The 17,744-nt window shown below is 42.1% G+C and overlaps 1 protein-coding gene across 2 annotated transcripts in view; it reads right to left on the bottom strand.

Annotated features, from left to right (window-relative positions):
• The window catches only part of RETREG1 (reticulophagy regulator 1), a 130,916-nt gene that overhangs the window by 11,814 nt on the left and 101,358 nt on the right, over nt 1-17,744 (bottom strand). For both annotated transcript variants that reach the window (XM_081825922.1, XM_081825923.1), the window contains 2 exons: nt 3,192-3,318; nt 607-691 (listed from right to left, as the gene is read on the bottom strand). In XM_081825922.1, the coding sequence (XP_081682048.1) occupies nt 607-691; nt 3,192-3,318 (212 nt within the window). The remainder of the gene's footprint in view (nt 1-606; nt 692-3,191; nt 3,319-17,744) is intronic.

Raw genomic sequence — 17,744 nt, forward strand, 5'->3', positions numbered from 1 at the left:
TTTTTTTTTTAAAGATTTTATTTATTTATTTGACAGAGAGAGACACAGCGAGAGAGGGAACACAAGCAGGGGGAGTGGGAGAGGGAGAAGCAGGCTCCCCGCAGAGCAGGGAGCCCGATGTGGGACTCGATCCCAGGACCCTGGGATCATGACCTGAGCCGAAGGCAGTCGCTTAACCAACTGAGCCACCCAGGCGCCCGCTATGGTCAGTATTTTAAATTTTATTCATTCTGGTGGGGGTGTAATGGTATGACATTGTGGTTTTAATTATTTTTTGAGCCACAGAACATACACAAGGGCAAAGGGATTAGTGTGTTTGTGGGGGATGGGAAATATAGCTTACTTATGGTTTTACTGACATAATTTAAAATCAAATCAAATCACTTATAACCAACCCTGCCTTTTGGCAGCCGTTCCTCCAACTTTAAAATATAAACATGTCTCTAGGAAAAGGAGAAACTTTGTACAGCAGGAAATTAAAGGATAACCAATATGCTGTATAGTTAAGGACCCATCCCTCCTCTTCCAAACTATGGAAGGCCATGTTGACCATTAAATGATACCATATGCATCACATAAATTAGCCAAATGTTCTACCATACTTACACAGTAGATAGCTGAGTATAACTCCAGGAATGTAACTTCCCAAGACTGTAAAAAATGTGCACACACTGCAGACCAGGAGACAAAACTAGAGATAACAGAAACAAGATGTGACATTATATATAACTCCAAGACATTTTCAGGCACAGGATACACAGACAATTATTTATCTATATGTGATCTATCACGTTATGGCAAATGTTTTTCAGTGTTCTTTTGTATTTGGGTCTGCCTGATGACTGCCGTGTTCAGCCAGCCTTAGTCCACTCTAACACTTAGTAATAATCATTGTGAGGTTCCAGAAGCTAATTTCTGGCACGGAGAACATCTCCCATTAATCATGCCTGTGGCTATATTACTGTCAGATGCAAGAGAACTGAAGACTAGTATGTCCCCAGAAACTTCTTTTCCTCAGTGTCAGTCACTGAAAATAATGCAGCCTGGTCAATAAACCTGCAAGTTCAAACTACTTCTATAAACACATCAAAATTCATAAACACAGCAAAGCAGAAATTAGAGGCATTTATATAAATAGAATGGCAATTTGCACAGCTGATAAACTGCTGGGATGAATCCATTGGCCATTACCATCCTCCTTCCTAACCATATCCATCCCTCAAATTGACCTCACTTCTAGGTCACTTAGGAACCAAATGGGAATGAAATGAAATTCCTACAGTGAAATGTGCTTATTTTCCTTCTGTCAGTTATGACCAAAAAAATCTTGGTGGTTTCAAGAAATTTAAACATCATGACAAAAAAATCTCCCATAAAGCCTTCACTTGTTTTCCACATCCTAGTCTTAAAAATAAACTATTTTTCTTCTTTTGATTTATCTTTAAATTATGTATTAAATTGGCAAGCAAAGAAAATTCATTAAGGGAATTTCAAAAAGACATGAGGAAAGAATACATAACTCTGATCAGTAACTGATTAACACTGTCAGATGAACTTTGATTTTCCATTCTTTGGCACAGGGTTAATAAGTTAACTAGTCAAAAGGAGAACAGATGAACTTACAGAACAAACTTAAGAGCTGTTTCTGAAACAGCAGAGGCCCTTAAAGAATATGCAATTCGAATAGCAAAATGGAAGAGGAAAGACCATAAGCGTTGAAAGAGTAAGTGTAGGAAAGCATTACCGTGTCCGGAATTCAGTTTCACAAAGAGATTTCATATTATCCACTAAATCTGTAACATCATCTTAAGCCAGTTGACTTGGACTACATTAATGCAGTCCAATGCAGAAGTTTTAAGTTCAGAATCTTCTAAAAATGTGTTTAATCATTTCAGTAAAATAGGCATCAAAAATGCAACTCTCCCTCTCCACCATATGGGTATCTATGCTAAGAATTACCTTCGGGGATTAAAAAAAAAATCCACACATATACAACGTTGCCACTTTAATATGCTCAAAATGTGTCCAAGCACAGTTCTATTATCAATACTACTGGAGTTAAGCGATGGCCTGTACATGGTGCAGCCAGAGGGATTTTCAGTATCGACATTCCTAGGCCCTTCCAACTACAGGTGGAGGTTCAAGGAACTTGAACACAACACTGGTGATGGCTCCACCCTTGAACCCACATTCTCACAATCACAGCTGAAGCCACCTCTACACATCCAAGTACTCCAAGGCTGTGCACTGTGCAATCCCTTTCAGACCACTTGCGACCCTTCTCCTCAGGGGTTTTCATCTTAATTGGAAAAATACACATTCCATTTATATAGAGACTATGAGTGTCTTTGCCAAAGGTTTTCTTTACTAGATAGATGATATAGGAATCTCTACTTTTTAGACCGACTCTATTATCTCCAAAAGCACCCTCAAAGGACTGTATGTTCATTTCATCTCCCTTTGACTTCGGAACCAGCCTAAGTAATAGAAACAAATTCTTTTTTTATTGAATTGTAATTGACATACAAGGTTATGAGTTTTCGGTGTACAACACAGCGAGTCAACATTTACATACATTACGGATAATGACAAGTCTAGTTACTATCTATCACCTACATACTTAACATGATATTATTGACGACATTCCTTATGCTGTACTTTACATCCCTGTGACTTACTTATTTTTTAAATTGACGTGTAGTTGACCTATAATGTTATATTAGTTTCCGGTGTACAACATAGTGGTGACTTTCATAACTGGAAGTTTGTACTTCTTAATCCCTTTCCCCTGTTTTGCCCACTGCCCTGCCACTCTTCTCTCTGGAAACCACCAGTCTGTTCTCTGCATGTATGTGTCTGTTTTTAAACTGAGATTCTTCATAAGGTATTTTTTTTCTCCTTGGTCTGGCTGATAGCAAGACCAGTCACCATTTTTGTTAATGAGTTAGATAAACATGTATAAAATAGAGAACCCATCCAATCTTGAAATATAAGTTTGAGGATCTTCTAGTGCTAACACCCTCACATTTCTGAACCTCACTAATACCAGCTTTTATGGCATTTGCTCCTAGTATATTATATCCAGGACTGGAGAACCCTTATAAGCTGATAAAATAGGTTAATTCATTTGTTTCCAATTTATTGCACGTTCTAAAGCACGCACGGTAATTCTCCTATGCTGGAAAACTTGCCTTGCCAGGGCTCTGCTGTTTAAAAAGAGACATTTCTTGAAGAAATATGCTGAAATTCATCCATGATTCTGCAATACAGTGGCTGAACCTGGATCTTTCATCTGGTTTGGAATTGATAACTTCCCAGCTAAAGAGAGAAAAAGAAAACAAAAAATTTTAGCTGCACTTTTGATGATTCCTTCAACATTCACTGCTTTAGCAAATATTTATTGAGCACCTGCTCTTGGCCACACTCTCTGGAGAAGCCCTGTGAATTCAGAGGTGAACAAGCCCGATACCTGCCTAATGAAGCTCGTGCCAAGAGAAGAGATACAGGCTAAGCAATTTGCTGCACAACTATCCCATTACAATTAAAGAAAGAGGGTGAAGTATAGGGTGGGGCCTTTGAGACGTCTCTGAAGAAGTTACTTTTATGCCAAAATCTGGATTAGCAGTCTATCACGAGGGCTTGGAAGAGTTCCAAATAGAACAGTGTACAACATAGGCAGAGGGCCTGGAGCCAGAAGGAGCTACCAGCACTATTCTACAGAGCCCCACGTGTGGCTCCAGCAGAGGCAAAGTCAGCCAGAGGAGTAATGCTGCAGGAAGCTTGGAAGGTGGGACAGGACCTAATCATACCGGGTCTGGAGGGACTTTTTAGAAACGTTTAAAACCTTAAGGATAGGGAAGCCACAGTGTTTTTAGAGAAACCTTGGCATTGATCTTCTAATCATCGTCATCATCGTCAATGACAATGCCTTCTCAATATATATTATAGTCCGTCAACTCAATAGAAACTGTTAAACTCAACAGGGTCTCAAAATACCTTGTATTTTTCTACTATACCTTCCTCCACGTGTTGAATGTGATGCATTTGTTATGCATGTGCCCTGTGTCCCTGACCTCATTTTCCCACAGGAACCTCAATAAGCGAAAACCACTAACCATCTCTCCAGGAAGAAGACATGCAAACACAGGGCATTCCCCTAAAATCACAATGACATCGAGTTCAAATCCCACTCTTGCAATACTAACTCATCACAGCAATATACCAGTTCAAACAAGCTCTATCAAGGGCCCCCAAATTCTTTCATTTAATAGATAATTTTTAGTGCCTACCACGTGGAAGGCACTGCCATAGAGCTAAGGATATGGCAATAAATGGATGTTTCTAGTAGAAGACAAAGATTATTAGTGAACTATCATCGGAGCTACAACTGCAAGGGAATCAGAGTAAGATGATCTCTGGATTCAAATCCAGTAGTCCTAACACAAATCAAAGCTACTTTGGCCCTTTGGTGCTCAGCTCCCCAGAGACTGTGTATATGTGGATTCTATTTTTTTTAAGGATTTAAATATAACTTAAAATAATATTTAAAAAGGAAATTTAATCAAATTTTAATTGATTTGAGGGAGCATGTGGTGGGGGGTGTAGGGAAGGGCAAACAGAGAGGGAGAGAGAGAATCCCAAGCAGACTCCATAAGCCTGGAGCCCGTCATGGGGCTTGACACGGGGCTAGATCCCATGACCCTGAGATCATGACCTGAGCCGAAGGCAGTCGCTTAACCAACTGAGCCACCCAGGCGCCCCAACCCCTATTTCTTTTTAATATATGTTGAACACTAAGACAATTTGTAGATTAGATAATATTTCCTTTTTTAATATAATTTTAAGTTATATTTAAATGAATGCAATAGCATTAAAAAAGAAAAAAAAAAGCGATTTCACTTTCCTTTCCCTTTATTCTGAGTCAAATAATGCTCTACCAGAGAGTCACTGAGTTACCAGTTCTCCAGGTTTATGCTTTCCATGAGGTAGACACTTGCCAAATGATTTCCTGACTATCATAAGAAATGAACTTTTGGCGACGTTTAGCAGTTGGGGAGTAGTTTATGTATCCATTAACTCTACCCCTCTCTTGAATCACGGAGCAAGCCTGTTTCCATTGGTGACCAAATTGAGCACTAGCTTTGCATACCTTATGAACGATTCCAGACCTATTAAAGGAAACACTAAGTGCATGGCTAGGAAGCCACTTTCTGTAACAAAATCTTGCCAATAGGTCTGCTTAATGGGAAAATATTCTGTACAGGAGGGCAAAAACTACAAGTGGCAAAGGAAATAGTAAGATTATTAAACTGTGATCTCCTTTTTTCTTTAAAGGTTTTATTTATTTATTTGAAAGAGAGAGAGAAAGAGCGCACAAGTTGGGGGGGGGAGAGATGGGGAGAGGGAGAAGCAGACTCCCCACTGAGCAGGGAGCCCCACATGGGGCTCCATCCCAGGATCCCAGGACCATGTCCTGAGCCGAAGGCAGATGCTTCACCGACTGAGCCACCCAGGTGCCCTGTGGCCTCCTTTCTGAGAATAACTTATTGCAAACTGGCTAGGATAGGCTAGGCCACTGTTCCATTTACTGGGACCATACAGTTGACAGCAATACAGATTTTAATTCCTGCTCTCTGTGCATATTGAGTAGTATTTAAGGATTTGGTTGAACTGTCTGGCAAATACAATTCTAGCAAAAATCAATGAAAAATGTACTATGGAATGGTTTATCATTCTTTTAATGATTCAAATGGAATGAATGAACATTTCATATTTTGAAACAAATTTAAGAGTATTTTCATCAGGATAATGAACAGATAAAGTGAGTTGTGTTCAGGCAATGAAAGATGAAATAGCAATGGAAATGAATGGACTCCATGTTTGTATGTAAACCTCAGAATCAGAATACTGAGAAAAAAAATCACAGAATACATACACTATGATTTCATTTATATAAAGCTCAAAGTCATGCTAAGCCAACAGATTATTTAAGCAAAGAAATGATTTAAAAACAAAACAAAAGAAAACACCCAAGATTCAGGAAAAGGGTTACCTAAGGCAGGGATGGTGTGGGGGTATGTAGGGAGTACGGCCAGCAAGGCATGTTACAGCGAGGCTTCTTGAGTACTGGTCATGTTTTATTTCTTAACTTAGATGATGGATACACGCAAATTGACTTATTAGTGTTCTTAAAGCTACACACACACACACACACACACGGCCTTTATTTAAAAATTTACTGAGGGGCGCCTGGGTGGCTCAGTCAGTTAAGCATCTGCCTTCGGCTCAGGTCATGATCCTGGGGTCCTGGGATCGAGGCCTGTGTGGGACTCCCTGCTCAGTGGGGAACCTGCTTCTCCCTCTTCTTCTGCCCCTCCCCCTGCTCATGCTCTCTCTCTCTCTCGAATAAATTAAATCTTTTTAAAAAAATTAAATTAAAAAAATTTCTTGATACTTAAACATATAATCATGCTTTTTATTTAGTAACAGTTTTACATGAGTATATCTCACTTCACATTCTATATATAAATGTTACTTAAGTTTTTGCCTCAGTTTATTTATTTGTGAAGCAAACAGTATTTCTGCTAGCTAGAGCCATGAAACATAGTTTCTGAGTAAGCTGTACCTTATAGATGCTGAAACCTTGTTCTAATACTACCTTTAGGATTCCTATCTCAGAAGTGACACAACATTTGTATACATATTTACTATTCTAGTAAGTAAATACCCTAAAATCAGAAAGGAGCCTACTCTAATACTAAATTATCTAAAATTACCTAACTTATCTCTACAGAGATAATGTCATGGTGAAGTCTTCATACAGTTTAAGGTGCTTAATACATATCACAATGAATTAACTAAAAATCTCGTTTCACATTTAAGGATCTTACCTATTTTCATAGTGGGATTCAAGTGGATATGAAGAAACCTCAGCATCCATCCATCCTTATTCATTTATGCAATAAAAAGTTACCCAGTTCCCCCTTTGTGTCTCACATTATACTCAGTGTGTTTCCTAGTGTTATTTCCAACCAGCACAAACTGAATGCCTGTAGCACTGTCCCTGTGTCTATAGACACCACCGCTTGGTGGGAAGGAGAAACGAGAATATTCAATGGGTGAATATTTTCCATGGCCTACAAGGACACTCTTATTTATATTAAATTCCTCCCCTTTGGAAAAGGCCCTTATGTGACAGTATCGTAGGACAATAAATTCCATGGTTACTTATATTAACACAATAACCTTAAATAAATCTAATTGATATTTGAATTATTGTTACAGTCACAAACAGAAATGAGGACTCCATTGTGTAAAACATGAAAATATTATCTAACCAGATGGGTTTTGGAAAGAATAGTAAATGTTTAAAAACATAGTAAATGAGAAAAAAATGTATAGATTGTGCTGAATAAAATTTAAAGGAAATATGTACAGCTAAAAAAAAATTCAAATCAAAAGCAAAGAAGAGATCCCACTCTACACTTCAAATGAAACATGGATCTGGGGCACCTGGGTGGCTTAGTCAGTTAAGCATTGGACTCTTGGTTTCAGCTCAGGTCATGATCTCAGGGTCCTGAGTTCAAGCCCTGCGACAAACCCTGCACTCAGCGTGAGTCCACTTGAGACTCCCTCTCTCTCTCTGCCCCCCTGCTCATGCTCTCGCACATGTGTGCATGCATGCTCTCTCTCTCAAATAAATAAATACATCTTTAAAAAATACATGAAACATGGATTCAGAAGAGTCACTCTCTGGGAGTTTCATAATAGTTTTAAACTGCCCAGCAAGTAATTCTGAGTCCCACCGGGACATACATTTCTACAGTCTTCCATTGTATACAGTCTACCATTAATGTATATCATGTCATCACATTTCAATTCAGGTAACATAGGTGTATAACATATAATTGAATAACATCTAATATAGTTGTATAATTCAGAATGAAATAGGACATTTGATGTCAACTTTTCAGAAGTTGTACGTGAGGAAAGTGAAACCCAAGTTTTTTGAGCTAGTTCAGGGCACAGCCAAGACCTGAGGCCAAGAGTCCTGGTTTCCAGCCGTTCTCTTTGTTTAAAACATGTGCCCTCTTCAAAGAATGGATAAATTCAATGACCTCTTTTGAAGAGTCTACATATAATTTACGATAAGGAAGAACATTCCATGTTCCTTCTCACTCCTTTCCAGAGTCAGGAGGATTGAGGTGTGACTGACCAATACCAACATGGCATCAGTTAGTACCCACCCTTTCCAAGAACAAGAGAGTGCTTCGTGGGCAGAATCTAAACACTCAGCGGAAACTAAGATTCATGCTTGGTGTCTGGTTGATGTTTTAATACAGATGACGTACACATACACACACAGTTGCTCTGTCATGAAACTCTAGGTTTTCCTGGAGAGCCTTGTCTGAAGAACACATAACCAGAGAAAGGATCTCCTGTGAATATTGGATGATGCTGGGGAGACAGATCTTTTACATGGTGTGTGGCTATCTTCCCACCATCCTTGGCCCTGATCAACAGGCAATGTAAGGCCCAACTAACATAAAAGGAGGCTTAAAAACAGTTTGAAGCTTCACTGAGTTCTTAACCAAAGAGTCTAAGTCTTCTGTGATTGAAGCTCATCCAAGGGAGAAAATTACCAATGGCTTCAGTATAATATTCCAGGGTTTATCTCTTTCTTCTTTAGTTTCAGAGAGAAAACTGCATTTTCCAGTAAGGATCTTCGGTCCTTCCCCCTCACCCCCTCCCCCGTTCCAGCTTTCTCTGTCACGCATGCCCTCATTAAGGACTCAACCTCTGCACACTCCAGCCACAAGATAAGGACCAGTTAAAAGTCCCTCCCTCATGACTGTTATCCCCAACTTCCCACACTCTTGGTGAATCCAGTTCAAGTTCACAACTCCCTGCCCCCTTGTGGCTTTCAAATGGGCTTTGCCCAAGGATCTGCAGACATGCAGCGCTTTCCAAAAAAGCTCTCGAAACTAAAGGCCTTGGCAGATTCCATTTTGTTACCATCATCTTCTCAACAAAAACTAAGGGACAGATTTTTAGCAAAGGACACTCTGCATGGTCAAGGTAAGCAATTATTTACCAAAGAACCCTGAGCTCAATGAAGTGCTTTTTCAGCAGCTGAGGAATTTATGGTTTCACCTGCCTGTGACAGTCCAAGGGGAATAAAAATGAGGAGGATGGCTCCTTAGACAAGCAGCCTCACTTCATCACAGAAGGGAGCTGAGGCTTCCTAGTGGAATTGGAAACCAACATCCCTTCTTCTGCCTCCATATCCCTATTAGAATACAATTAAGTATACACATTAGGTGATGTGGCCAAATGAAGCCCTTTAGGCTGTTCCCAAATTGAGTGTGTGTGACACCCCCCCACCCCGGGCACTGTTTAAACAGCAGCCTTCTTCTTTTTTTTTTTTTAATTTAATTTAATTTTTAAGATTTATTTATTTATTTGAGAGAGCAAGAATGAGAGAGAGAGAGAGAGAGTACATGAGAGGGGGGAGGGTCAGAGGGAGAAGCAGGCTCCTCACTGAGCAGGGAGCCTGATGCGGGACTTGATCCCGGAACTCCGGGATCATGACCTGAGCCGAAGGCAGTCGCCCAACCAACTGAGTCACCCAGGCGCCCTAAACAGCAGCCTTCTGGACCTCACTCCAGAGATTCTGATGGAACAGGTCTGGGGTAAAGCTCAGAAACCTGCATTTTTAATGACCGTCCCAAGTGATTCTGAGGCAGGTATTTTTTTTTACCCAGAGTCACTGCAAGAAACACCCCATGAGAAAGTTACATAGAATTCCTGGTTCAAAACAGAGACAAGAGGAGAATTGGCTTTAGGCAAGATGATATATGGGGGATCCAATCTGCCCTCCCATTGAAAACAACAACAATGGAAGGAAGGAAGGAAGGAAGGGAGGGAGGGAGAGAGGAATGGCAGGAATGGAAGGAATGGTGTCTGCCTTCAGCTTGGGTGATGATCCCAGTGTCCAGGGATCGAGTCCCGAGGGGCTCTCCGCTCAGCGGGGAGTGTGCATCTCCCTCTGCCCCTCCCCCTGCTCGTGCTTGCTCTCACTCTCTCTCACAAAAATAAATAAAAAAGGAAAGGAAGGAAGACAAAATATAGGAAACAATGATTTTCAAGATCCTGGGCCCGAAGGAAGGATGTTGATCTCTGAAAGGTGGTGAGTCCTATGATCGTCCAGTGGCCTTGAGTTTCCAGGCCACAGAGTAGGGAAGGGCAACCCAGCGCATCCAGGGACTGCCTGAGCTGAGGAGACAAAACTCAGGGTTCAAACTGAAGACCAAAGAGGCTGGAGATGGCAGGACAGAGTGTGGGAGCAGTTGGGCCTGCAGAGAGACCACTGGCCATGTGCTGGGGTCTGGGTCTTCAGCCGAGGGCCAAGGTAAAAGTGCATGAGGGACCTGGGGGCCAGGAACAAGCCAGCAGAAGGGATGACGGGGAGGAGTCCTGCACTCACGCAGGGCTGAGAATGATGCCTGGTCTCACCAACCAGACTGGAAAACCTCAGAATTCACAGACATTGGACAGAATTCTCAGAAGGGTCTTGCCTTAGTAGGAGAATAATTAGTCCTCGACTAAATGCTGCTTTGATCGCCAAAGTCTTAAAAGCAAGCTCCAAAAGGATCAATCTGATTTAAAGCAATCTCGCTGTGTCATTTGTAGGAATATAGAGTGGGGAGTTTTGTTAAGAACCAAGGAACTCACACGTTCAAACTGGGGTCTGAATGATTTTATGTTACTTTCGCGGCTGGCTTTAAAATTATTGTGTAACTTTTTCCTTAAAAAAAAAAGCCATATTAATAAATCATGTCTAAATTTTATATTAAAAGTCAAATTTGTCTATACAGTTTAGTGGCCACAGAGATGAAATTTGAAGGCACTTTAGTTTCAGAACGCAGCACACAGCCTCCTCCATTAGGGGGTTCTGTAAGACCAAGAAATGGGGACACTCCCGTGCTCTTTAAAAATAGACTGTAATTCAGTAAGAGCATGTGCTAGCTGCCTGCTTCATCTCCTTTGCCCAAAGAGTCTTTGAGCACTAGAAAATATCAGGCTGAACAAATGAATCTTGGCAGAGCACAAAAAACCTCTCTCCAGGGGCGCCTGGGTGGCTCAGATGGTTAAGCATCTGCCTTTGGCTCAGGTCATGATCCCGGGGTCCTGGGATCAAACCTGCATCGGGCTCCTTGCTCGGCGGGGAGCCTGCTTCTCCCTCTGCCTCTGCCTCTCCCCCTGCTCATGCTCTCTCTCTCTCTGTATCTCTATGTCTCAAATAAATAAAAAAATCTTAAAAAAAACAAAAAACAAAAAACCTCTCTCTGTACCATTTCCCTTCCGTTCATGTCAATAAACCCGCACCGAGTACAGAGAACTTGCTGTCAGGTACCCTTCCTGGCTCCAGGTTTTTAGCGATGCCTCCACCAGTATGTGAAGGTTTACACGTGACCCCAAAATAATGACACATACACACTCGTGGTACATGAAACTCACCTTTATAAAATGACATGTACTTGTATCTAGGGCTATTGCGGAAAAAACAGAACTTAAAACAAAGTTGGGGACTGGATGTGCAAGGAGAAGCCAAGACTGCCTTTACATTATTGTAATGCTTTACAGGACAACGGATCTTTTTAGCATATACTCGGGAACTTAAGTCAAAAAGTATTTTTTATAACTGAAAGTTATTTTTCTAAACCAAAAAAAAAAAAAACCAGAGTTTTAAAATATATCCAAACTCCAATCTTTTTGCATATTTCTGGAGCTTTAGATGCCATCCATGGACATCCCTTTGTGGAAGCCAACTTCAGTTTGGCTTCTGGCATTTCCAACACAACATAAAGTACTATATTTTTCAGTAGGTGCAGTGGAGAAGTATATTTTAAATTATGAGGCAGAAACAACTATTTAAAAAGAGTTATGGAATAAGATTACAGAGTTCAGTATGACAGGTTTTTTTTAAGATTTTTTATTTATTTTTGTGAGAGAGAGTGAGAGCGATCACGAGCAGGGGGAGGGGCAGAGGGAGATGCAGACTCCCCGCTGAGCAGAGAGCCCAACTCGGGACTCGATCCCTGGACGCTGGGATCATCACCCAAGCTGAAGGCAGACACCCAACCAACTGAGCCACCCAGGCGCCCAAGTATGACATAGTTTTATTCAGGTGACAATGTTCAGTAAAATGGAGAGATGCAAACAGGGTGAATAATTCCCGTCAAGGCAGCTGAGTAGTCATTCAAGTGAAGGGGGGTAATACGGAACATGAAATAAGAGTCCTCGCTAACAGCAGGGGCGAAGTGCTGTTCCACCTGCTGTAAGCTTACGATCCTATTCAGTCCTTACGGTCCCCCTATGTGTGAGGTGCTACATATCATTCCTGTCTTACAGAAGAGGAAATGGAGGTCCTTGCTCAAGGTCGCGATGGAACAGGGCTATACCAAGTAGGACTGCGAACGCTCATCATGCGCGGTGAGATACAGGAAGAAGACTCTGGATTGGAACACAGGGGTCACTTCAGAGATGAGCAGGAGAACACAGTGGAGCGGTAACAAGGGAAGGATTATGGAATCCCTCAACGCCAAGCAACAGAAATAAACATTCCAAAAAGCAGCTCTGGTTCCCAGGTGCAACGGAGGACCAAGGAGTTCAGAAGCCTGTCTTCTGTCTCCACGACCCCGGCTGTCTCTAAGGCAGGCTCCACACGGTGACCCCACCGCATGCGGCAATGACAGTCATGACCGTAGTTCCTGCTGGAGGAGCATTCCTGCGCGGACACTCAGTGTTAAGCACTCTGTGCATTTTCTCACCGAGTCCTCGCCACTGGAGCCCCACCCCGCCCCCCATGAGCACCACACCTGCAAGGCAGGCCTGGAGCACCTCCAGTTTACCCATGAGAAAGCAGGGTGAGAAGGAGCTGTTGCTGACAGCCACCGGCATCTTCTCATTTTCTTTTGTAGCAATTATCAATTGTCGTTAATTTCTGTCTGTCATGCTGACTTCCCCATTAGACTTTAAATTCCATAAAGGAATTCAGGGGCACAGACAGCTCTGTCTTCAGCAGCTGACAGAGCTTGATATCTATGAGGCAATAAAATACTGAATAAGTGCAAGCGACAAAGGATATTAAAGGAGGAAAGTATCAGAAGGAGTGAGCAGTGGATATTTAGTGACACCATGCATAATTTTTGTTGACTTACCTGAATGTTTCTGTCCCATTACAGATCAGCAATAGTTAGCATGTATTCATTTCGAAGTATAAACATATACAAAATAACAGACAAAAAGCCCTGAAAATTTGGAGACCAACTTTCATTTGTATGGAATAGTTTCAATTTTTTTCTTCTTGCAAACGGAGAGTTAAACTGCCTTCAAAGTTAGGCAATTACGGTAAATACGTCTCATTTATTCCAAGAAGCATTCTGAACTGGTAGTCAGTATTTTGTGTGGAATTCCTTCTGGCAAAACTTGGGTCCTAACGTTTGACTTCTCCATGGGGGATCCCCGAATCCTCGAGCACCTTCTGCAGACATGACCCTCACAGGACGAGAGAGCATTTGTGACACCCACGGAGAACAGGACAGGGCCCCCGCCAAGTCGAGTGGGCCAGAAGGCAAAGATCAACGAATGTCCCACTTTCACAGGGATAGAGAAGAAGGAGTCCCGTTCTGTTTTTGTCAGGCAACCTCAATTCACTGGAAAACATGTTCAGATATTGTTTCCTCTCAAACACACACACACACACACACACACACATGCACGCATGCACATTTCTAATCACTTTTCAGATTTTCCGTATCTCCAGGAAGTCCTATTACAATACTCATTTCCAAAGAGGTTTAGGAGTCTGTCATACTATCCCTACCCTCAGAGAATATACCTTATGTCACACTGTTTGTTTTTATTTTTATTTATAGGAGTTGGAAATAGAAACCAAACAATAGTTTTCAGAAAGTTAACTATGTCAACATCCCATACTGATAAGCTTTCACAGAAAAGGGATCAGTTGTAACCTAAGTTGTCCCCTAGCAACCGTGACATACAGCTCCTTCAATCATCACACCTATAAATACACCTTGGCTTGGAGTCCCATGTAGCGCTTCATTCTCGGCTAGTGACTAACGGTCTCATGCTCTCTGCTGGGAGAGAACATCTGTTCATGTTAATTCCTGTCGAATTTTTCTTAGAAAGGTCAGTCAATATCCAGTTACAGATTTTAACATTTCTTAGTGCAACGTGTTAGAATTTTTCTTAATCCTCCGGATACATAATACGTCCCTCCGCATGCATGCGTGTTTGCGTGAGTGTGTGTAGGCAGAGAAACAAAATAAAAACAGAGATCTGTTTCTCTGCACAAACACTCACAGAATTAGAACCATGACAAAGCAAATAAGATGTGTCAACTGGAGGATTAAATAAGCAAACACCAGATTAAGAAATTACATAGCACTCAACTCGAAACCTTCACTTTCTCAGACCGATTAGCCACGTGAGCAAGTCCTCCCAAGGCCACGGACGGGGAGGCACCCCCTGAGCTCCAGCTTCTGCTGGCCTGGGAAGCTGAGCCTTGCCTTCCTCGGGGCAACTCGGTGTTCTATTTGGGGCTCTCTTTTTATACTAAGTTTCAAAGGAATCAAACATCAGTTGCTTTGTGAAACGGCTCCTTTCCCCTTCCAGCTCAATCTAAGCGCTCTCTCTTCCTTCCCCTAGGGTGGAGACCGTCAGGGCACCCAATCCACCGAGACAATCTGGAAGCCTGGCACTCAACCGCCATCATGAAACTTCTTGCATTATTCGAATTTCCATAAACACATGCCAGTTAGACATTATTTTTCAGCGTTTTCAATGTTGCCAACTTTTCAACAAGCAGACTTTCAGCAGCCCGGGCATGAAGAATTTAAATTCCATTACTGGCTGGGAACAAGCACCTACTTGAGACAAGCAGGAGATTAAACACCCTTTCTTTGGGAATGCCAAGATTTGCTTTGGTCGTGATCCTTGAGGGAAGAAAAGGTTTCTACTTTGTCCCTAAAGGATGAATCATATCTGAGAGTCAAGACACATTCCTCAGGGAAATAGAAATTGTGACTGAGAGGAAAGTTTGCTAAGTTGGAGATAAGCCCTTCTTTGCATTCTACTCGGGACTCACCATTTCCAATGAAGTACAATCCAGAATTCACTGTATTTGGAGTCAAGAGTAAATGTCCCTTCCCTCTTTCTTTCACCTTTGGCCTAGTTACAGGAAACTGAAATTTCTGTGACAATACTGAAGAATTTATTTCTTACAGTGCAAACATTGTCATTAACAATACAGTTCCTAATTTTGTTTTCTAGAGACCGTACCCACTGCACTGGGCCTGAATACATAGATACAAGCCAGACTGAATGATCAAGTTCCTCCCGAGTGCTCTTATTATGAAGGCTTATTAAAATTAATTTTGCTTGGAGAACTTGTGGTGATCAAGGCACACCATGGAGCGGCAAGCTGGAGTGACTATCTGTCCTTTTAAAGACTACATCTCTCCCGCTCATATATAAGCCGGTCACTGAATGACATCAGTGGCTTTTAAAGGAACACACCCTTACCAATGGGATCATTCTTATCAGTCATAGAAAATATAAGAATCTCATTATGATGTCTTAATGCTTGCTAAACTTGCCATCAGCTTCCCTCAAAAGCAGATTTTGAGAATAAGCTATTGTATGACTACGGCATGCCGTCACGGTAAATGAGTATCATGCAGTACTCAAAAGCAGAATGCAAGGGAGATGGCCATGGATCTGGGTGTGGGGAGGCACAAGCTAGAAGGAGGATGGGGGCACCCTGGGGGGCTCAGTCAGTTAAGCATCTTACTCTTGATTTCAGCTCAGGTCATGATTTCAGGGTCGTGAGATTGAGCCCCGTGTGGGCTCTGCGCTCAGTGGGGGGCGGGGGGGGGTATGCTTTTCTCTCTCTCTCTCTTTCTCGTCCTTTGTCCCTCCCCCCACTCGTGCTCTTTCTAAAATAAACAAATCTTTAAAAAAAGAAAGAAAGAAAGAGGATGGTGGAGGTTACCTTCCTGACATGCTGTGGGATCTGGAAAGAATATCCGTGAGGCAAAGGGGTGTGTGAGAGAGAAGGTAGAAGCGGACATGGCGCCTGAAATGTGTTCCTCTGAAGGTGTCTTTGCCTCAGGAGGTGTGCAGTGGCTAAGAGTATGGAGTGGGGACAAATGCCAAAGAAGTTATTTCTCCTACTGGTAGGTCCTCTGGGAAAACAAAATTATAAAAATGAATCAATCCAACCTGATTTAAGAGAGAGTTTCCACAGGAAAGCATTTCCCCCCACTTCTTCATACGCATGTAAGAGCAACAGGAATTTGGCAAATAATAAGCTGAAAAGGAGGTGCCCTGCGATGTATTTCTAATGAACGGTCATTAGATAAGAGGCTTTGTGTAGTTTATGTAGAAAGATTCAAGGAATTCCTCCAATACTTGGTTTTCATTCACATTATTAATTTCCTCAGGAAACCTTATTTTTAAAAATTAGCATTCTCCCATGAAATGTAATTCGGTGCAAACCAATGAGATATGAATGATCTGGGCTGAGCCTTATTAGGCCAGTGAGATGCCCACCCATCGACTCTGTCCGCCTTCATTTTTACCTGTGGCAGATACTCAGCCCTGCCTCTACACTTGAAGGCTCTGTCAGTGGTGTGCGGAAGAACCGGACGGCTGCCACACGTGCTTTCTGCGTGGGTTAATGGCCAAGCCAGCATGCTGGAGGTCAGCTGCTTGCCCAATATTCTCGCCATTTCTAGGACGTCATCTTCACCCCATCAGATATCACAGCAAAGTGACGCACATGTTCACACCTAGCATGCATCCCTCTGGCACGAGGTTCTCTCCGTGCCTCTTACTCGTCTCACTGCAGGTCCTTGTTTACTGGATTTGCTAGTCAGCAAAATGTGGTGCATAGTTTATCATGATTCCATGTTCTTCTTTAGTATTATTCCATTTTCTGCTTGTACTTCATAATTTAGGTCTATGAAGCAGACTTGCTAAGATCCTTTAGCAAGATCAATAGCTCTTCATCAACACCACAGTCATGTGCTGTTCCCACCGGAGAACTACCCAGAACCACAAGGACAGAACTACTGGGAAATTGCATGTAACTGGGCCTGGACATTGCAAGGGTTGTCTCCACCCAGCTAAGTAGATCAATTAAGCGGTGCTAAACATTTCATCCTGACCTACTTGGGAGCTCATAACCTTAAGGGAGAGCCATAAAGGTAATGAGTCCTCAGGGAAGTGGCCACAGCCAAAATGGAACCAATAGAACCAGACAGCCAAAGAAAATCACCTGTTACTATGAACAACACAAAGACTATTTTATTTTATTTATTTATTTTTTTTAAAGATTTTATTTATCTATTTGAGAGAGAGAGAATGAGAGACAGAGAGCATGAGAGGGAGGAGGGTCAGAGGGAGAAGCAGGCTCCCTGCCGAGCAGGGAGCCCGATGCGGGACTCGATCCCAGGACTCCAGGATCATGACCTGAGCCGAAGGCAGTCGCTTAACCAACTGAGCCACCCAGGCGCCCCCACAAAGACTCTTTTAAACAAACATGCAATGAAAGACACAGACATAGATGTATCCTTTAATCATTGCCTTGAAAGATAGTCTATGCTTCCTGTATTTTCATCAGAATTGAATCTACCGTGCACATTTCTTCTCTTTAT

This window comes from Leptonychotes weddellii, chromosome 7 (genome assembly GCF_054177405.1).
Source record: "Leptonychotes weddellii isolate Sample4059 chromosome 7, ASM5417740v2, whole genome shotgun sequence".
Classification (NCBI taxonomy): domain Eukaryota; kingdom Metazoa; phylum Chordata; class Mammalia; order Carnivora; family Phocidae; genus Leptonychotes; species Leptonychotes weddellii.